This window comes from Manis pentadactyla, chromosome 8 (assembly GCF_030020395.1).
Source record: "Manis pentadactyla isolate mManPen7 chromosome 8, mManPen7.hap1, whole genome shotgun sequence".
In the NCBI taxonomy this organism is placed as follows: Eukaryota; Metazoa; Chordata; class Mammalia; order Pholidota; family Manidae; genus Manis; species Manis pentadactyla.
Genome location: NC_080026.1, coordinates 91,240,407 through 91,262,331, shown reverse-complemented (window position 1 = coordinate 91,262,331; position 21,925 = coordinate 91,240,407). Strand labels below are relative to the sequence as shown.

General features: G+C 48.4%; 1 protein-coding gene across 2 annotated transcripts in view; it reads right to left on the bottom strand.

Moving 5' to 3' along the window:
- HK1 (hexokinase 1) overlaps positions 1-21,925 on the bottom strand; it is a 64,057-nt gene that overhangs the window by 9,323 nt on the left and 32,809 nt on the right. For both annotated transcript variants that reach the window (XM_036924009.2, XM_057505933.1), the window contains 11 exons: positions 19,315-19,434; positions 16,730-16,825; positions 16,071-16,170; positions 15,774-15,957; positions 11,457-11,612; positions 8,963-9,196; positions 6,770-7,074; positions 5,220-5,368; positions 4,792-4,911; positions 3,125-3,220; positions 1,501-1,600 (listed from right to left, as the gene is read on the bottom strand). In XM_036924009.2, the coding sequence (XP_036779904.2) occupies positions 1,501-1,600; positions 3,125-3,220; positions 4,792-4,911; positions 5,220-5,368; positions 6,770-7,074; positions 8,963-9,196; positions 11,457-11,612; positions 15,774-15,957; positions 16,071-16,170; positions 16,730-16,825; positions 19,315-19,434 (1,660 nt within the window). The remainder of the gene's footprint in view (positions 1-1,500; positions 1,601-3,124; positions 3,221-4,791; positions 4,912-5,219; positions 5,369-6,769; positions 7,075-8,962; positions 9,197-11,456; positions 11,613-15,773; positions 15,958-16,070; positions 16,171-16,729; positions 16,826-19,314; positions 19,435-21,925) is intronic.

Genomic DNA, 21,925 nt, shown 5'->3' with positions numbered 1-21,925 from the left:
ATTCAGGAGGGCTGCGGTGTGGGGCCGGGGACTCTGCTCCCAGGTGATACCAATGCTGCTGGCCTGAGGTCCTCACTTTGAATGGCCAGGACCTTCCAGAGTGGACAGAGATGGAGACAGGCTTCCACCACCACCAGCAAGTACAAGGCCATTCGCACTGACCAGAGCAAAGGGCTTTGGTCTTTCCATCCTCTCTAAAGAAACTTACACAGAATTTGCAGAGGCTTCTAACTGTGTAACTCGGTTGATTTTTTGTTTGTTTTGTTTTGTTTTCTTAGCTCCTTTCAGCCAAAGTGTAAAACTGAGAAGAGAAGCCCCAGAAATAGGAAGGGATACAAAGAAAGCTAAAACTTGTAAGCCCTACTTCTTGCCCTTGGGTGTTTTGAGCAAAGAGATCAATTGATGAGGAAAGGAAAATGTGACTCTGAATGCAGCTGGAGCCATGGAGAACCTGTCCCAGCTCTGTGCCCGGGGCCAAGCACAGCTAAGGGGCGGCCCTGAACTGGGCAGCCCTAACCTCCCTCCCAGGCTGGGCCTGGCCCGAAGTGGAGAATGCGCTGTGTCCCTCCAGCTGTACAGTTCTTACCTATGTCCATTCATACACGGAAGGCAAGGTGGGGCTGGGTGAAGAAAGCAAGCTTTGGAAAAGACAGTAAGAAACAAAAGCCCCAGAACCAGGCCCCAGACAACCTTTCTACTGGAAGCTACTCCCCAGTTTTTGAATGACCACAGGAGCCAAAAGTATATGACAGCATATGAAAAGGCCTTCCTGGCGCCAGGAGGGAGCCTGCTGGGGCCTTATACCAATCTCCCAGGTACTTAGCAAATACCCCGCACAGCAGCAGTGCCACTGCTCCTACATATGCGGATGTTGACTAACAAATGGGCCTTTTCCTGGCCTCCCGACACTAGGAGCAGGTTCAAGTGGACCAATGGTTGTCCCACAGCCGAGGTCAGTATGCTTCAGGAATTACAGATCCCTACCGTGTTTGCACTATAAGGAAACAATCTACAGAGCGACCTCCTTGTAATCTACTTCAGTAGCCGGGGCCACTCACAAACAGTGGCTAATAAGGGCAAAATGGTGCCCAGACTACTCTCTGGACTTTTCCCATGGTCAGGAGAGGAGGGAGGACTCTGCTTCTTTCCCAGTTGCAGGACCCTAATGCCTGCCCGGAGCCCCTCTGCACAAGCCTAACAGTTGCCCTGCTAGCCAGGCCAGCCCCAGCTATTCCCACCGTGGCTCCAAGCCATGTGAGCCATTTGGGCTCATTACTGCAGAGCCTGGTCTTGACGGTCAGGTCACAGGCGTCAGGTTGGGTGTTTGGGAGGAGGAAGGCCCCTGGCGAGCCCTGCAGCCATCGTCCAGGATGAAACTCAGGAGGCAGTAAGGGGATGGAACTGAGAGATATCCTGCCCTCCAGAGACTGGCTCAAGGCCCCACAGAGCAGGGAAACCCAGCCCTCCCACCCCAAGGAGAGAGACCTCCAGGACACCCACCTACGATGAGGCCAACCTCACAGGTGGGCTCCTCATAAGCACAGGTCATCATGGTGCCCACCGTGTCGTTGACCACAGCCACCACATCCAGGTCGAATTCCTTCGGGAAGAGAGGACACAGCTTTAGGGGAGGGACAGTGCTTCCTGGCTTGGAGTCAGCCAGTTCACTCTGCGGCACACACTCAGAGAAGCACTAACACACCACCTCAAACAGCTTTCTTACCAGCCTCTATAAAAGGTAATTTAATGCCCCTTCACTGACTACACACCTACTATTAATGATGTACCTGAAATCTGAGCTCTAAAGAAAGGAAGTATTCTTCCCATTTCACAGATGGTCCTGCGTAGTTAGTGAGGCAATGCAGAGGGAACTGCTGAATGGAGAAAAGACATGGGGCAATGGCCAAATAGCTCTTGTCTTGGGAGTTTCAAATGTTATAGCATTTCACAGAGCAAAATGGAAATATGAAATCCATTTCTCAGAACCTGTCCTGTAGAAACAGCCATGCAGGTACCCCAAGGTACATACAAGGATATTTACTGCATGACTTGCATGAGCCAGAGAGAGAAATAACCCAAATATAGATCAAAAGGGGCTATGTAGACCATGACTCAGGCAAACACTGGAATCCTGTACAGACGCGAAAAACAGTGAGGTTGGTCTATATGCAGTGGCACGAAAGGTGACTTTCATAGTAAATGGAAAAAGGAAGTTGTAATACAGTATATGTAGCTTACCATGTAAAAATAAATGTGCATATGTGTGTATATGTTATATGCATGGAAAGTAAGCTGGAAGAACATGAGCATTAAGAGTTGTGAAATGGGTAAACAGATCACCAGGCCTCTTTGCAATGAAACATTAGCTGCTGTCTAGCGTACTCTTCTGGGTGCAATTCCTCCCTCTTTCAAACCCATTCCTTTCAGCCTTCCAGATTGCTTTTGTATTTCTCTGATCTTTTGAATGGAGACACCTGAACTGATCTTTTTTCCCCCTCTTACTGATTATCTCATTAAATGAGTTATATAAATTCTTTGGAATTTTTCATTTTAAATTTTATCAATGTCCTCCAGCCAAACACCAGCAGAAACACACCTATAGTCAAACAAAGCTGGGCTTACTGACTGGTTCCAACACAGGCAATCCCAGAAAGTGTTAGAAACACTTGTAGGTTTTGAACCTGTGTTGGTGGCTTTGGAGGGATCAAAGAAACAGGGCTTTGCTCTGGACTGGATGCTGTCATGAAGCAGGGCAATTCTCGGAGTGTGTGCGGAGCTCCGATGGGATTATGGAGTCCCCTTATTCTCATCTAATTCCATTATACTCAGAGGGACTGTGATGTCTGTGCTCTGCAACACTGTGTGTGTGCAACTGGGAACTCTGACTGATACTGCCAGGCTGTGCCCATGGTGGGGACGTGTTTTTCTCTTCTGCAATCTGTAGGACAGTCATGATTTTACCTTTCTTAAACCCTCCTTCATCTGTTTTATGGCTGATAGTTGGGGAAACTTCTTTTATCCAGGTCACACGTTTATTATTTGAATTTTTTATGACAAGCAAGTACAATTTTTATAACCCAAAAAAACAGTAAGGATTTTTTTAAAACATCCTTTTAATAGTTACCTCTCTTCTTTTTACAGCATCCCTTAGTAAGGTCACTACATCATGGCCCACACAGTCGGTTGCCTTAAAACCCTTCGTCCAGGTGATCAAGATGCCCTGAAACAGGAACGGCACCAGGAGAGTCCTGTTTTACTAACCTTCTGGGCAGAATACAAAATTTCCCTCCCTCCCCTCCAACTAAACATCTGCTGAGAATTTATAGTGAGATGGCACTGGAACATCTGAGGCCCAATCTGATAAGACATGAATAGTCCTTCCTAAGAACCCACCCCTCCTCACTGTGCCCACTGCAGCCTAGCTTATAATCTCCATTTCACAGATGGAGAAAGTAAGGCACAGAAGGTTAATGGTGCTACCCCTGGTACAACCAACCAGTTCCCCTAAAGAATAGCTTGCCAACAACATAAGTTGTTGGAGAAATGCAAACTTTTAGCAGCACTCTTACTACCTAAAGCATATTCTAGGTCTGACTGGACTGAAGTTCTGCACTGGCTGGGGATACGCGCACCACCATGAGCACCAGGTGATGGTATAAGTGAACTGCTTTAAAAAATCACCAGGTCTTCAAACACTGCAAAAAGCAAGTTTATATGACCTCCCTGCTGAGATCTAAAGGGGCCGAAGAGGCGCAAAGCCCCAGGCCAGCACAGTGACTGGGCTGAGTGGCTGCACAGGCAGGCGGCCCTTCCTTGCTCCCTAGTGCTGCTCATCCCATGCCTCAAACCTGGCCCAAGGCCCCTGCGATAGGATGTCACCAACTGGGCCTCCTCCCTGGCCACACCCCCACCTATGACTCACAGAGACACCTGAGGCCCTTCCAGTACCACAGGCCGGGTCTTGCCTCTGTGACTCTGCACCATTGGGTCCTCTTGGCTGGGATCCCCCCGACACGAACCAACAGCCCTTAGGCACAGAGCTGGAGCTGCCAGGGTGAAGCTGAGGCCCTCCGTGAGACTATGGCCCCTGTGGCCCCGAGGACCGGAACTGTAACCTTCAGTCTGTACCCAGCACTTAGTACTTAGCAGGTGCCAAGCCCTAATCTTCGACCCTGTTTCATCCCATCTACTGAAAACACTTTTTTTTTTTTTGAGAGGGCATCTCTCATATTTATTGATCAAATGGTTGTTAACAACAATAAAATTCTGTATAGGGGATTCAATGCACAATCATTAATCAACCCCAAACCTAATTCTAAACAGTCTCCAATCTTCTGAAGCATAACGAACAAGTTCTTACATGGTGAACAATGAACACACTTTTTAAGTATCTCCCCTGACAGAACACTGTACTGGGGCAAGTGGGGAACACAAGTCCTGCCTCAAGGAGCATAGAGTATAGCAGAAAGAGAGACACAATCACTCCTATGTAAGAAATGCTAGCATCAAGGCAACAGTCAAAGGCACAGGGAACACCTAGGAGGGAGAGCTTCCTTTTGCCTGTAGGAGCCAGAAAGCATCCCAGAAGAGATGAACACTTTAAACAACAAAAGAGAGAAGAGGCTTAAGATGAACTGGAGAGTGTGATATAAAACTTGGGTCAACCCACTGTAACATGTGAGTCACTCAACATCCAGGGAGGATCCTCAAACTGGAGGAAGCCTTGAGCCAGCACATGCCACAGGCCAGTCAGCACCGCCCGAGGCCCAACGCCTCAGGACAGAGACTTACCGCATCCAAGCTCGTCTGCTTGCAGGGGAATGAGAAGGTGAAGCCCAGAGGCATTCTGGGGCCTTTGATCCCCATGTAGTCCAGGAAGTCAGAGATGCAGGAGACGATGTGGTCAAACAGCTTTAGGAGAAAAGAAAGGGTTACTGTGCTCTGGTTTCCTACTTTTGGTACACACATACAAGTGCATAAATGCACACACACGTACACACAATGACACATGCAGAGCAAGCACCCCCCCTTAAAGATCTTTTAGAGCCTCCTAACCATCATTAAGCCCAGCATCACTGAAAGTACCCCATGCTTTCAGACACAGGACACAAGTACACAGCTGTAGGCACCCCATAGCAGGTTAGGGGAACCACCAATGCTACTGCCCATGTGTGTGACACACATGTGCCACAGTGGTGGAAAGGCAAAATGTTTCTCACCTCTTCCCCAGTGCCCTGCATGATTTCAGTGGGAATGGCATAGATCTTGTTGTGCATTTCCACCATCCTCTTTTTCCCACTACGGATTTTCACCAGTAGGACACGGAAGTTCGTTCCTCCAAGATCCAGGGCCAAGAAGTCACCGTGCTCTGTCATAGTCAAAAACATAAAGAACATCAAAAATGAGTGTCTCCTGACAGCCAGTAATCCCAAGACTTCATGCTTTCCAGGGGAACGCCTGTATTAAGGACAGGGAAGAAAGTCTAAGTCCACCCTCCAGCACACAGCTCAGGGTCGGAGAGGGGCTGGCACTCACTCACTGACCATCACGATCCTTGAGCCACACAAGAAGGACAAAAGGCCCATGGCTGAGCCACTTGTCACAATAAACAAAAAATAATAATAAACTTCACTAGGGCTACTGAAACACTTGGCAACACTGACCTGACTTTAGCGAACTACATACAAAAATTGGCAATTTATGTGAGTGGGTAGAATGTTTGCAAAAATGGCCACAATCACTCTCCTCACTATACTCATGCCTCTTTGCAAACTGACTTTACAGCTCTTCCCATTAAAAGATGGAATCTACTTCTCAACCCCCTGGATCTGGCCCAGCCCATTGCTTGCTTTGGCCAACAGAGCATTGCAGAAGCAAAGCTAGGCCAGTCCCAACTTTGAAGTCTTCCCTCTCCCTCCTGGACCTTACTGCTACCATATGAACAAGCCCCGTGGCCCACTGGAGGATGAGACCCATGGTCAGATACTCCTGCACCCCTGCTAACAGCCAGCCAACTGCTGGACATGTGAGGGAGGTTTCCCAGCTGGCCACCAGTGACTGCATGAATGAGTAGAGCAAACATGAGTCGAGCCTGGTCCATATGAGTAATAAACAAACCGCTGACCCTCAGACACGTAATCAATAATAACTGATTGCTGTTTTAAGCCACTAGGTTTAGGGTGGGTTACAATGCAATAAATAATACAATGCAATAGTAAGTTAACTTACACATAGAACACATTCATATCACAGACATTTATTACTCCAAGGATGCACCGAAGAAACCCTTCAGAATACCAACAGAGTGCAACTCCAATGAGGACCAGCAAGGTCAACATAAAGAGTTGGATTCTGTTCTCCAATCTGCCTGGGTGTGAAAATCCCCAGGCCCATCTGCCTCACGTGCACACTGTCAGGGCTCACGAAGGGTGCATTGGGTATTTATCCTTCTGCTGGTTTATTGCTTGTGAGAGATCCTACAGCAACCTCAGTGCTGCAGGATTTGCCCAGCTTTGTTCTTTCAAGAAGTTTTTCTACCACTGAGCAGGGCTGTGGTGGTAGAGCTGGTGCTTGCCTGGAAGTCACACATGTGACAGGTCAGCGATAAAATGGTAAAAATGGAAAGCAGAGTTTGAGTCTAGCTCTTGCCAAAATCATGCAACCCCAGAGCAAATGCACCCACTGGAGAAGCCAACCTCCCTGTCCCACTCTCAGTGGGTCACTGGCCCGGAAAGCAGAGGGGCATGTCAGCCCCCACACAGGCCCTCACCGGTCCCATCTGGAGTGCTTCGGACGAAGGAGGGCAACATCTTGACTGCTGCCTTTTCGTGTGTCTGCTTCTTGAGCCCCAAATCCATCTCAGCCCGCATCCTCCTCTTCACCTCCAGCAGCATCTCCTTGGTGAGGCGGAAGTGGGCCAGGGTCTCCTCTATCTGCCGGTGCTGCTCAGCCAGGCGGTAGGCCACCGCGGTCACCATGGCGGCCCCCTTGCCACTGCCACTCTCCGAGAGGAGGAAACGCACATCAGAGTCAGGCACCAAGCGCCTCAGAGTCTTGTGGAAACGCCGGGAATACCTGGAGGATGGTGGGAGGGAAGGGGTGCATCCCAGTTGGATTGAGCCATCTGTCAGGGACCTCTGGGACCCCTTCTTTTCTTTCTCCACATTTTAATTCCATCTTCTATACTTGGTTTTCTCATTATATAAGACATATATATCTACTGTAGAACATGTAGCAAATGCAGATTAAGTAAAAAGGAAAAATGAAATTGCCCATAGTCATATGTAAAGAGAGGATTCTCATTATTATATGTGTAATGAACACAGAAAATTCAGGGTCCAAAAAGGATTTTGTCTACCAGCATGACAAGGAGATAATACTGCACAGTGGTCAAGAGCCCAGTGTTTGGAAGCCAGACCAGGAGACAAGCGGGGAGCTCCGCCCTCACTGACCTCGGAGTCCTCGAGGGCGGCAGTATCTAGCTGACAGTGATGTAGTGGGGGCCGTGTGAGTTCATTAAATGCTTAGATTGGTAACTGGCATTGAGGCAATGATCAATTTTTTGTTTTCACTTGGCCCTTTCCCTCTGCCCCAAGCATCTAGAAATTTTTTTTTGAGCACGGAGCTAGAAGAGGCCTTTAGGACAGGATTCAGTGAGACACAGAACCTTCTCAATACTTACGGTCTGTTGTAACCATGGAAGGCTGCCTGCCAAAGGAAATGCGGACACTGGAATCCCAAAATATCAACTGGGTGGGGGGGATTAAAAATGACTTCTCTGTAATTTTTTGAACTACCTAAAATTTCTATACCAAATATATATTATTTCTAAAATAAACAAGCAGTTAATTTTTTTAAATGTGAGGACGTAGTAGATGAAGAGTTCTAGAGACAGCTGGTGGTGGTGATGGCAGAACCGCGTGAACACACTTCACACAACTGAACTGTACACTCAGAAATGGTTCAGACGGTAAATTTTACAATTAAAAAAAATTTGAATGCGATGTTGCAAATCCGTAATTTCCAAATTTGCCAAGAAATTCACTCCCCACCAAAAGATGGCTGGTTTCACTATCAAGAATTTTATAAGTACCTTGAGAAAACAAAGAAATAAAATTATAAACCTGGCAGTTAACAGCATCTAACTAGCTTAAACCCTATCGCCTCAGCAACACAGAACGATTTCAATTTAAGTCACACACAAGGCGTGTTTTATTTTTGAGTTGTCACTCAAACTGGGTGTGAAGGTAGAGTGTCTGCAAGGCCACCTCATATACACTATATAGACAATGGAGAAATATCTGAGGTCCCACACCAAGAACGTCACAGGCAGTTACAAAAATGTAGTATATAAAGACTTAGAATTCGCCTTTAGAATTCACAAAATGGTACAAACCATGCTCTTAGTGGCCACAGAAGGCTCTTGAAGCTACAGCACCCAACAGACCAGAGAGCAGCATGGCGATGAGTCCCTGTCGTCAGGGGGACTGCTGATCCCTGGCACCTCCCTCTGGCTCTCAGATGCAAAGCATCAACAGGTTGCCCATTTAAAAAGGTAAAGTCTTAGGGTTTGGGGGACTTTCACTGGAGCTTCTAAAACAAGAATATGGGCACTGCAACTGTGCCCCCAGCTATATAGTAAAGATGAAGGATTCTGATGAAATGCAGACAGGCAAGAGAATTTAAAATATAGACACATTCCACCCAGCATCCTGGGAACTACATAATCTCCAACAAGACTTATGAAAAGAGGAGAGATGACAGCATGCAGAGCAACAGCAACACTAGTGAGATCAGCTGAGGACCAGATACTTCCCAAGTGGGCAGCTCTGACCTTTCTGCCCAGAAATCGGTGTTGTCTTATCTGTCAAAAACCTCCACTGAGTGCCAGAGTCTGACCTCTGGAGAAAGTCCTGAGCCCAGACAGGTACTGAGTACCAATGATAGCAAAGGGCAGACTCACTGTGGGTGCGTCTTGTACAGAGACCCGTCGACACCAACCGTGGTCCGCAGCCTGCGTATGCCCTTGTTATCTCGAAGGCGGTTCAAGATGGCGCCCAGCGTCGCAGCCACCAGGTTGGCAGAACGAAAGGACACAATGGTGCACACATGCTGGACAGCGATGCAGTCATCATTAGATGGCTCCACTCCCAGGCGGGTCAGGATTTCTTTGGCATTGTGAAGGCCTTCCTTATTCCTGTGGGGTTAGAGGCCCGTACTTATTTATAAGTAAGGACCACACCAGGGAGAGCAAACCACTGAGGCTCAGAGGTCCTGGAAAGATCAGAAGGTCACCTTGTGTGTATGGCATGGGAGTTAAGACGGTCAAACGCCTGAGAAGAGCATGAGAAGGGGAGCAGGAGAAAGAACTGCACTCTGATGCGCTATGACACGCCAGGCACCCAGAGAGGTAGAACCACGTGGCTCTGGCTGCCTCCACCCCAGGGCTCAGTGCTCAGGAGGCTTGGGATCTCCTGTTCTGGGGATCTATGAGTTACCCTGGAAGGCTTACATATCCTTCCTTGATGTTTTCTAGTCAAATTTTAATTTTCTGGTTAAGTGTTTTCTGTATCTTTTGTTGGATTCACTCCAAGGTACTTTATAGTTTTGTTACTATTACAGATGGTGTCCTTAGGAAAAAGAAACACATTTTTTTCTTATATTTTTTCTCTTAATGTGCCGAAGTAATAATGTTAAGATGTTAACAATAGGGAAAATTGGGTCAAGGATATGTGGGAACCCTGTGCTATCTTTGCAATGTTCCCACAAATCTAGAAATACCCTAAAAATAAAAGGTTTATTTTTAAAATATGTAGATATTTTTATTGTCAATACACAGCAATATAGCTGACTTCTGTATCTTTTCTCCAGACAACTTCTAACCTCTCGTTACTCTATTCATTTGTCTAGACATTTTTTGGTGTTCTATCCAATTACCGTCTGCAAATAATGACAGTTTTTACTTCCTCTTTTTTTGATTCTTATGTCTCTAATTTCCTTTTCCTTTTTCTTTTTCTTTTAAGCACTGGCCCAAACTCCAGGATAATGTTTAATAGAAATGGGTGATACTGCCTTGCTTCTAATCTTAATGATAATGTTTCCAACATCTGCCCCAGTAGGATGTTCAGATTTTTCTGAGATAGCCTTTATTAGAAGTTCAGGAGGATTTTTCTTTCTTGGTAAACCAGCAGACAACTCAGGAACAAACCAGGCATTTCCTGACTTTGTCAATGACTTTGAAGAGAAGCTATGAGCCTCCTGTTCTCAGTAGTGTGGCTCCCTGCTTCTGTGACTGCCCTGACTGCTCCCAAAGGAGCGTGATCCTGGGACAAATGCCAACACTCGGATGTGACAGAAGTGTTAAGCCCAGGTCAACTCCTTTCCACTTCTGTCAGCCTCCTTCTCTAAACACAAAGACAGCTAATGCGCATCTTCTCCCAGGAGCCAGAGCTATGAAGCCCCCGCATTATCTGAATTTCCAGGACCACAGCAGGGGTGCTGGGAATGACTGCTTCATGCAGAGATGAAAGGCCATTTACAGCAGCAAGCTAGCTGTATCTTTAGAGAACCTGGTGGCACATGGAAGCCAGTCGCAAGACAGGAGTCCCTTAGAATTGGAGGTGCCCAACTATGTCACATTGCCAATAGAATCATGTTCACCTTCCCTCTCAGGGTGAAGGACCACAAATAACAGTCAAAGCAGAGAAGTCTGTGTTCCTTAAGTTGAGGCTAATAGGCTGATGGCTGGACTCTGTCCTTCTATATCTATCTGCCCTGTCTCATCTGTTAACCAGTGTGTCTCAACACTAGTTATGCCAGGGAACACTTCTGACTGTTAGCAGGTGTTAACTTTCTGTGTGTGGGGGTAAAGGGCAGTGGGAAGGGTGATTCAGGCACAAAGAAGTTTGGGAAATGATGGGTTAAATAGAGTGAACTGGGTTTTCCTTAACATAATAATGAATACTTCAATCTCTAAATGGAGGATAAATATGCAGTATTTCCCAATCCTACTGGCCACAGAACCCTTTCTTCAGAGAACACCTAATTATCTCAAGGTCATTAAGGTTCCCAGGAACACAGTCCAGAGAAGGTCCTGAAATCCCAAGGGGGAGTTCCAGGCCCAGGCCCCAGGCTCAGTCAGTTCCTTGTTCACCACTAGGATCATCTGCTTCCTGGCCTCTAATCTCACCCTATGTGTGTGTTGGGTTGCAGGGGGCGTGAAGGAGAAGAGGCTGCTTTTGTAACTAAATCATCCAGGAAGTATTTGCTGCGAACTAAAATATTCTTTAATGCGCTGCCACCAGGTACCTGCAGGGAGACCAGTGCAGGTTGGGTCAGTGAGAGAGGGAAGACTGACTCAGAAAGGCCTGACACTCCTGAGGGATGAGCCCACCCAACCAGGACCCATTGCTCTGCTCTGCCCCACCCCCCAGAAGGCCTCAAGGGGCAGCACCTACTTTTCAATGGCTGACACATCACTGGTGTTAAATTTTCCTCTCGTGAGCAGCTCTGGGGTGATCCGCCCTTCAAATAAGAGGCCTTCCTTGGCCATCTTGACCAGGATCAGTCGAACCAGCTCCCCCAGGTACATGCCACTGACCATCTTCTCAAACCTGCAGGAGAAAGGTGCCCAGGCACTGGTCAGTTCCTTCCTACATGCCCACCTCTGGGCAGCTCACGAGGATTGCAGCAGACACAGAGGAGGGGAAGGTACCCCCTCACCCCCACAAGCTCAGTCTCACTGGCAGGAAACACCATGCACTTGTTTGGTTCAATGATGAGGAGATAGCAAGGGGTTGGGGGAAGAGGGGGTAGGTGTCATCCAGACCCCCAGGGTGGGCAACAGGAGGTGAGCACCATGGGACAGGGACAGGGGCAGGCAGGGAAGGCTGCCCCAGGGCAGGGAAAATGTTAGGATTTAGACTGGGGATGGCAAGAAGGCCCCCAGATAGAAATAAACAGAATATGATAATCTACAATACACTGCACTTTTTAGGGCCTTCATCTCCATCACGCTCGCAGGGTGATCCCCAAGCCCTGTGAGTTGGGGGTGGCCCAGAAGTAGTCTCTCCATTTCCCAGCTAAGAAAAGGTAAATGCCTTCTCCGAGGGAAGGTTGAGTAGATGACGGGGCTGAGATGCAGCCATTCTCCAGGAGACTCGTCACTGGTCACCTCCCTGACAGCCAAGCTCTCCTTCTCTAGCCGAAAGGACCAAGAACTTGCTTTAGGGCTGGAAAGCACTGGGCTGACCCTAAACTCCGTGGGAGGGCTCTAAGCAGCTAAAAGCCAATCGGCTCATCCCACTGCTCTGGTCACATTCAGCCACTGGCCAGTCAGGGAGTGGATCTGCTCTCTCACTTCCCCTGGGAGGTGTGCACTGCCGCAGCCACGGTGAGCCCAGCGCTACAGGGCAGAGGCCTGCAAACTGGGGCTTGATGCAATAGCTAAGCCAGACTTAGGCCCCATCCTGGCTGAGCAGGGGCCAAGAGGAAGCCCTGAGCAGGACAGACCAAAGTGGTAGGCCCACATCCGGTGGCCAACCTCTCCTCGGAGGCTGCTGTGACAAGAGAGCAAAACGGTCTGTCCCTTCAGAGCTGGGCCCGGGAGCCAGGGATGCTGCTGGGACCTGAGCACTCAGCCCTCCCTCTCTCCAACACAGGCCGCAGAGAAACACAGTTCTCATTGTTCCTGCTCCTGACAGGACCAGACAGAACCACTCCAGCCATGGCTGTGTTGAGGATCCCTGGCAGAAGAGTACCTTTCTGCATCCTAGCTGCCCAGGTGCTGCCCCAATTACCTGTGGGAACAGGCTCTGTGCAGCCCTGAGCTGGAATCTCAGAACAGGCAGAAGCCAGACTGCCTGGGCGTAGCCCTGGCTCTGCAGTGGCTGTGCTGCTCAGCTCTCTGGGCCTTGGTTTCCCAGCCTAGATAATCAGGATGATGGCACGGCCCTACTTACAAGGCTGCTGTATGGAGGACATGGGTTAATACAAGTAAAGGGCTGCAGTGTCTGGCTAGTAATGAGCTATGGCCCTTGTTAGGTGTCTCACAGTTTACTAAGTGCTTCACATGTATTAACTTATTTCATCCTCACGGACACCCTATGAGGCAGACACTATCATTACCTCCATATCACAGATAAGGAAATACCCTCTACTCCCAGTGGAGGGGCACACACAGTCTGTAAACTCTATAAACACAAGCCTCAATCAAAATGAAGGAATGGATGTGTGGTGGTCTAGAGCCCACCTTGGCACTGAGAGGCTTTGCACAAATCTAATACACCTATGTTTTCAGGCCTGGTTAAAAAGTGGAATCAGTTGGGAAACTTTTAGGCTCCTGAGGACAGGTCCCAGCCCAGGCCAACTGAATCAGGCCTGGGAAGGGAGATGGGTGGGTGAGGGACGCCTGCACAGCAGGATGGTTTTCAAAGGCCCCCATGAAATTCCAGTGTGCAGTCAGGAATGAAAAGCCACTCCTCCAGAACATCCCTGGTGATTTTTGTCCATAAATGATGGGATGCCTCTTGAAGACACTTTTTGAAAGCTCACGGTGAAAAACTCAAACTTTCAACAGGGCAGAAAACCCCAACCTTAAGCCAGATTAAACATCAACAGTCTTGGGCCACTTTTGTTCTATCAGATTGTCGCAGTGGATTCATTTCTTCATCAGTTAAATTAACAAACACCTTTCCCTGGCACAGTGAGGATAAAATGGCTTTGAAGAACATGGCACTGCACAGAAGACAAAGCGAAGACCCAAAAACTCATGCCAGAGCCTGGGAGAAGAGCAAAAATCTGCTTTGGCAAAAAACTATCTGGCCAGTTGCCTATTTCCAGGAATATGTGACGCAATTCAATAATTTATCATCTCTTTGGCATTGTTCACAACAAGACCTGACCTATGGTGATCAGTAAGCAGGGAAGCCTACTGGAGAAGATGGGCTTCACCCCACCCTTTTACGCTGTCGTCCAGCCACCTGTTTTTCCACCCAGCCACTTCCCATCTCCCATCCACCACCCATCCTACATCTACCTCCCATTCCCATGACCCCCCATCCATCTATCCACATATCCATCTTCATTCCATTCCAAAAATGTTTATTGCAAACTAACTGTGAGCCCAGTTCCCAGTTCAGCCTGGGGATACAGTTCAGCCCTTCAGAAAAATTCAGAAATACGTCAAAATGGATGTCAGAGAAATCTAGGTTTCCACCCAACCGGCACAGGGTATTCACACTGGGGCTAAGGATACAGACACCTAGGCCATACTGCTCTCTTGCCACAGGTAACTGCCCCACCTGCTCTGCTGAGAAAGGCAACTTCTGATTAAGTGATTGATAGTAACTACAGGCACATAATCTCTTATCTGAAACCCTTGGGGTCACATATGCTTGGGAATGTGGAGATCTGAGGATTTCAGAGATGCTCTATGGTGCTTATGCCACATATTACAGAACACCTCCCGAGGTGCCTCAGGGAGCTCTGTAATCAAGCACATCCACAGATCTCCCATGAAACATATAAACAGGCTCGTGAAATACCCTCATGCCAGCTGGGGCCAGACGTTAAAATTAGAAGTTAGGTCAATGGATTGGGGAGGGGAAAAAACCTTTGGCTGTCACTGCTTTGGCACTGGGGCCCTTTATCACCAAGCTGCTGCCCTAGTCGCAGGAAGCAAAGTAGATATTCAAGTCTAATTCTAAGAACTTGGGACTCTCTCACTGAGAAACCTAGTCCATTGACCACCACCACTCCCAGTGGAGGGGCACAGGCCAGTAATGCAATTCCATTAATTCAGGTGGAAAGCCCAATTGTTCAGCCTGGGATATCTAGATCTTTTGGATGAGAGGTTTCAAAATGCTCCCATTTCTCTCTGGCATAGGATAAGGGCTGTTAAGCCAACAGGGTCAGTGAACACCTCGCAGCACGCTGATGCCGTCCAGTTCCCGGATAAGGCTACTGGGAGGCCAAGAGAGAGCTAGCAGCATGCTAACATCACAGAGGAACCTGAGCATGTGCTTCAGGAAGTAAGTAGCTCCAATGAGGCAACACCCACACTGCCCTGCACAATGCCACTCATACTTCCACAGCCACGACCTCTCCAAAGCCCAAACAACTTGCCCAATAAACCTGATGTTCTTTATCAACTCTGATCCATCTGTCTGTACACTAATGGAAGAAGTTTCTCCATTCTCCAATCTCCCTAAAATCTGTATGACTCATGTGGTTCTCACCTACTCCTTTGCATGTGTGACTTACCTCACCAAATAACATCTTAAATCTTTGAAGGGAAGGTGCTGCTTTGTATCCTCAGAGCCTAGCACAGAGCTGGCATGTAGTAGGTGCACAGGAAACATGTGCTGAGTGAACAGACACACTCTCCCTTGCTCTGCGGACACCCCGCGGACCACATGGCCTCTCTCACCCTGAGAGGCAACACTGGTAACTACAATATATGGAAATGTTTTTAAACCTTAGCTTTATACTAATGCTTCTATGCATTTAGTTTTCAAGTTTTCACAAAGACACAGCCATGTCATTAAACAAAAGCATTCATTGCAAATGTGCTTCTACAGCTGTAGACGCCACAGGTGTGTACATATCCAGAGAAGGAGTGACGGGTAACGCAGACTTGATGGGCTTGCTCCTCTGTGATCATCTGGCTTTCTGCCCCTTTCATCTCCCAGTCCAAACCTTTCATTAAGTGTCCCCTAAATCATATATGCAACAAGTAAGAAAACATTAAGTGAAAAGGAAGAAAAGGGACTCACAGCTGTTTTCCGGGATTGAGAGACCCCCGGTCTATCTCCCGGTCAAACTCGGTGCGGATGTCTTCCAGGGCCCCGTCGTCCCCAAAGGCCCCCCACTCCGTGTTGATGCACATCCTCCCCTCGTCGCCCTCCACCAGGTCTATGTATCTCAGTTCCTCCATATAGCAAGCATTCGTGCCAGTGCCTTGAAGAGACAGATCAGAAGCTGTAGCCACATAAAACCATGTGGGAGGGCGCAGTGCCTTGTAGAAACACCAGCTGAAGGAAGGGACAAGGACAGGGTGGGGGGCATGTTACCAATGATGAGGCCAACTTCACACTGCTGGTCGTCATATGCACACGTCATCATGGTCCCCACTGTGTCATTCACCACGGCCACAATGCTGGCGTCATAGTCCTGGGCAGGGACAAAGGGTGTCACTGTCCACTTGTAGGAGGGGACAGAGATCACAAGCGGTAAAGAGTACATGGCAGGAGAGCTCCTGTTTCCCGGCACCTCTGGTGCTAGTGGTGCAGCTTTCATTACTGTGGCCACTCAGAGAACTGGATCAGAGCCTGGTGATTAAATTACAGGAACTGCACAGTCCCCTGAAGCATCTGGCTTAAGATTCTTTGCAGAGTTTCACTCACAGAGCCACAGCCCTCTGCAAACCATCCCACTACATCCATGAGCCCCTTGTTCTACCATGGCAGGCTGCACTGGCAACGCCCGGCTCCTGCATGGCCCAGCTGTCCTCTGGGTTGGGCTCATTTGGGCAGCTATGCTTGGAACCGCCCGACCTCTGGACTGTGGACCCTCACCACTCACCTGCCGGGGTCTTCAAGATGCCCCGTGTGATGCCTCAGGCTATGTACTTTTGCCCCCGGAAAGGACCTTGCTCTGTTTGAGAACATAGCCTTTTCCCCACGCTCCCCCACCTCCAAATGGCTCAGGCAGGTGGCCCGGGAGAAGTTACCCCACGCTTTTTGATGGCTTTGCTGAGCAGCTTCACCACATCTGCTCCCTCCACTCCACTTGCTTTAAATTTCTTTGTCCAAGTGATCAGGATGGCCTGCCAAGGAGAGAGCAAGTGGAGTCAGACAAGGGCTGGGAGGCCTCCAGAACCCCCAGGTCCCTGGGGAGACTGCTCAAGGGCAGTGACAAAGCAGAGGCCCAGAGGGGACAAGTGGCTCACTCCAGACCACACTGGGTAACAGAGCCAGACTTTGTCCCATTTCCTGTTCAGCCACCCACACGACAGATTTCCCTGGGAGCCGCCATGGGAAAAAACCTGCAGCTCCCACTGAAATACAGCAAAAGGCTGGCCAGCACCACAGTGTCACAGAGCATGTAGACCTGACTGCACGTCAGCCGCGTTGCCAGACTTCATTTAAATAGAGAACAGGAGAAATCCTGTTATTACCTGATTGCTCTTCCCTACTTTCAAACCAGACCTCGGCTTCCACTGCCCCAAGGAAACAAAGTCAGAGCCAAATTGGGGAGAGAAATAAAATGATAAGATACTTCTTGGCTATTGAACTTCAAAAGTCAGGTCCTAGAGATTTAAGGGTATTGACTATGTATGATTTATGCCTCTTCCCAAACTTTGGAACTTTACCCCCATTTGTAAGCAGCAAGTCTACTACTTAGACAACATGACCCGTTTCTGTTTGTATCTTAATGGAGAAACACCAAAAAGGACAGACATCCAATGGTTTTCACTTGGGAATGTAGAAGAGTAGGAATTTTGGTTTTTGCTTATATCTTTATGTTACTTCGTAGTTTTACATATTGTTTTTGTATTTTTTTGCTTGAAAATCAAAGATACTAGAAAAGAAAAATAATTGTTATACTTGACCATTTTCCATGGAATGGAGAAAGTCACTATAAAGGTGGCAGGGTCAGGAAGAGCTGTCCTCCAGACCTCACAGGCCTCCAGGGATGACACAGGAAGAGGAGGGAGCATGTCTGCATGGAGCCTCCTCACTAGCTGTGAAAGCCACACGGCCTGCCAGGTGCACCAGGAAGGGGGAACACTTGGGAGAATGTGGGGTTCTTTGCTCAGCAGCAGCCTGCAGCTAAGCCAGCATTCCAAAAGCCCACGGATACTCAGTTTTCTTTTCCTCAAGCTCTCTCCCCAACAACCACCACCACAAAACCTCTGAGAACATGGTGTTGTAGAAAGAACATGGGGTTGGAAATCATAAGATTTTGCCCATTCTCTTGCACGCAGTTCCCCTAACGCCATTTTGCTCATCTGTGGAATAAGGCAGTTGACCTATATTTGGATAATCTTGAAGTTCCCAGGCAGTCTTGAGGAGTGGTCACAGGCTCCCTGGATGGGTAATTAGGGCCTATAATCCATTGGTTTCCCAACAGGTAGCACGGCCAGACCTAGGAAGCCCTCCCCAGTTGTGGGTCAAGGCCTGAAGGTGGGGCCCTGCCTTCGGCTCCTATCTGCCTGCAAGCCTCTCTGCCAGGCACGTCTGCTCCACTCCGCTGGGCTCTGATGCTCCTGAGAACACTCCTTTCCTGCCTCTGCAAGGCCTTGTTCCTGAAGGCTGCACCTTTTGGCGGGCAGGCATGGCTGCTCACGGCTGTCGTCACCCAGGGCCTAGCCAGGTCTGTGCAGGGACAGAGGTCGGTCAGCAGCCGCTAATAAATGAGTGAGCACAGGGAACACAGCCGTGTCATTCCCAGGCCCTCTCCCACCTGGTGGGATGGGCTGTCCCACACTTTCCCTGCCCAGGGAGTGTGACTGTCATGTCTCGGTTCTCAAAAGCCAAGAGAAACAGTACCAACAACAGGCTTTGTGAAAGGCTTGGGGAGAAGCCCTGGAAGCCAAAGTGATCTGACACCTTGGAGATGCAGCAATGGCAGATAGCAGACAGGGTCTGGACTGGCCACAGCCCTCCCAAATGGAGCACCTCAGAAACCCTTGTGTGTATGCATGTGTGTGTCGGGGGAGGCGGGGTGGGGCAGGTAGGGGCCTACTGGGTGGGAAGCGGAGCCTGGGATTCTGATCCTAGAACTGCCATTAATAAGCTCTCTGACCTTGGAAGACCTCATTGTCCATCTGTGGAACGAGGGCCTTGGCCTGCTGGGAGCTGTCAAGCCCCTTCTTGCTCTAACTTTATGTGGCTGCACAAGTCATACAGGTATACTGGCTCCAGCACATGAAGCAGTGCTCAGGAGAGGGCACTTAGCCTACTGATGAAGAGGCACAGGGATGCTACCCAGAAGTGTGGGGGGGCGCCACATGCCTCGATGTTACTACCCTGCAGACCAGCAGGCTAGTCATGAGCACGAGCTTAGTAATAACACTTCTCTGTACCTGATGGATACAAATGCCATGATTTTGTCTCCAAAAATATATAAATAACTGAAGTCATTGAAAAATAAACACAATTTCATGTCCTTGTATTAATTCCCAAAAATGTTTCCAAAAAAAGACATGCAAGGCGATCCTGTAAGCAGAAGGGAGCAGCAGTGAGGAAGAGGGTTCGTTAGTTTTTCCACTCTTTGGCTTCCGTAAAGCTTGATACTCCAGAACGTCCTTACCTCATCTATCTTGGATTGCCGACAAGGGAAAGAAAATGTGAATCCCACAGGCAATTTCTTGTCCTTGATTTTCTTTTTCTCCATGAAGTCTCCCAGGCACTCGGCAACATGATCAAAAAGCTGGAGGAAGCACAAGAGAGCAGTCAGAAGGGACAAGGCGACTGGGCATTTTAGGGAAAAATGTGAATGATTCCCTCCAAGACACGCATAAAGGAGCAGGTCCACCCCCGCTGCCCATCCCACAGCTGCTGGGCTTGAAAATTCATGTTGGGTGTGAACTCCAGAGAAGACTCCCTCAAAAAGAGCCTGCCCTCTGTGCCAGCACAGCTTAGGAAGCATTTCAAACCCTGCAAATAGAACTGGCCCCTCAGTGGGCATTAAGGTGTATTATCTGGGTATTGAGGAAATTTTTAAATAATAGAGAATCAGTTCATCCCTCCCTAAGACAGGCCTCTCTGGGTCTCCAGAGGCCCTTGGGGAGGCCTGTCTGGCTCCTTTGCTGTATCTCTCTCTCTGTCTCCCTCTCTCTCTGCAATTTCAGAAGTTCCATGAGCAATTCCACAGTCTTCAGCCCACTGAGTGATTTAACAATCTTCAAACTATCATATTTTTACTTTTTTTACTGAAGTACAATATGCACGCACACACAAAAGAGCTCACAATCCTAAGTGTAGAGGTCACTGGGTTCACAGAAGCTGCACCCACCCATGTCAACAGCACCTCATCACAAAACACAATGTTATCAACACCAGACACCCAGTGGGCCCCCTGAAGTCACTACCATTGCCACCAACCTCTCAAGGGCGATTGCCAGCCTCTCTGACTTCTAACACTCTTGATTAGTGTCGTCAGTCTGTCTACTGTGTATAAATAGAATGACAACGTGCCCTCTTTGGTGTCTGCCTTCTTTCACTCTATACTGTGTGTATGAGGGTCAGCCACACAGTCGTGCATCCTTCTAGACTGTTTGTTCTCACTTCTGCATAGTATTTTATGGTGTGACTACACCACAATTTATTTCATGGGTTGCAATTTAAGCTCGCCTGCTCCACAACACATTGTCTGGGATATGTACTTTACAGTCCACTAGAACCCAGAACACTTCCCCTAGCCTCTGCGTGAACACTACCAATGGTGGAAATATCACCACCTCTATTTTGGATCTAATTCCTCCCCCTCATCTCTAAAATATACCTTGAACTGGATATAATGTTTCATATGAATTGTAACTAGAGAAGAGCTTAGCTGAATTAAGAACCTACCATTTCCTTAGCTCTATTAATGTAACCAAAGCATATACAGATGACTCATGAACAACCTGAGTTTGAACTGCACAGGTCCACTTATATGTGGATTTTTAAAATAAGTTCATTGGAAAATTTTTGGAAGTTTCCAACAGTTTAAAAAAACATTTTCTCTAGCTTATTTTACTATAAGAATACAGCATATGATATATATAACATACAAAATATGTGTTGATCAACTGTTTATGTTATTGGTAAAGCTCCAGTCAATAGTAGGTTATTAGTAGCTAAGTTTTGGGGGAGTCAAAAGTTATACATGGATTTCTGACTATGTGGGAGGTCAGCACTCCTAACCCCTGCATTGTTCAGAGTCAAACTGTATATACTCTTTGGGCAACCATGCTACAGTCAAGGTAACCCCAGTCTCTTTCACATGAATGTCGTGACACTAGACCTCCCTTATTCTTGGGACTGACACAGCCACGGAGCTTCTAGAGGCCCAGAAGGCAGTGCTGGCAGGGCCAAACCACACAGCCACAGGAAGCCACCACAGCCTGCGTGCCCAGACGAGGCCATCTGCCCGAAGGCTTTGCCCACAGTGGTATGCTGGACAGGGGGCTGGAAGACAATATCCCTACCCCCATCTCTCCCCAGAATGCTGCTAACTCAGCTCCGAAGCCTGACTTTCCTGCCATGGTAAAGGGGATCCTGTCGGCTTTGAGTTAGGAGCCTCTGTCCCTGAGTCACTACCACCCAGGCTATGGCCGCAGCGGGTGGCTCGGACTGAGGGGACACATGACCACCTTCCCTAGAGAAGCCTGGCTAAGCTTCCCGCGACCTCTATTTCTGAGTGATGATAAACCCATTACTAAACCCATCTGCACACCCCACGTCATCGGCGCTCAGAAGCTGCAGGCTCCCCAGTGGCCTTCAGGAGAGCTGGACAGCAAAAGGCAGGCTGCCGGCAGGAAGTGGTGGGGAGAGCTCGGGCTGTGGAAGTGAGTTTGCACGGATGGGGACCTGTGACTGGTCCCCACATCCAAGCCAAACACAGCCACCCCAAAGTACTCTGTTGAGGATGAAACACCGTGTTTGTGCAATGCCCACAATCCAGGGCTACGAAGCTGCTCTGGAAGGGAAGCTACCCCCAGGCTATCCTATGCCTGTGACCAGCGAAAGGGGAAGTCACCCAGCCCCTCTGAACTCAACATTTTAATGCCTAAAGAACTTTTTTTTTCTGCCAACATGTTTATTTTAAAAATCCTCTACCAATACCACAGAGACTCAGTTTCTCTGACTGAAAATGGCAGGCAATGACTACAAGAAATACCTAAATATTTATTATTCAAAATTCCCAAAACTAAATA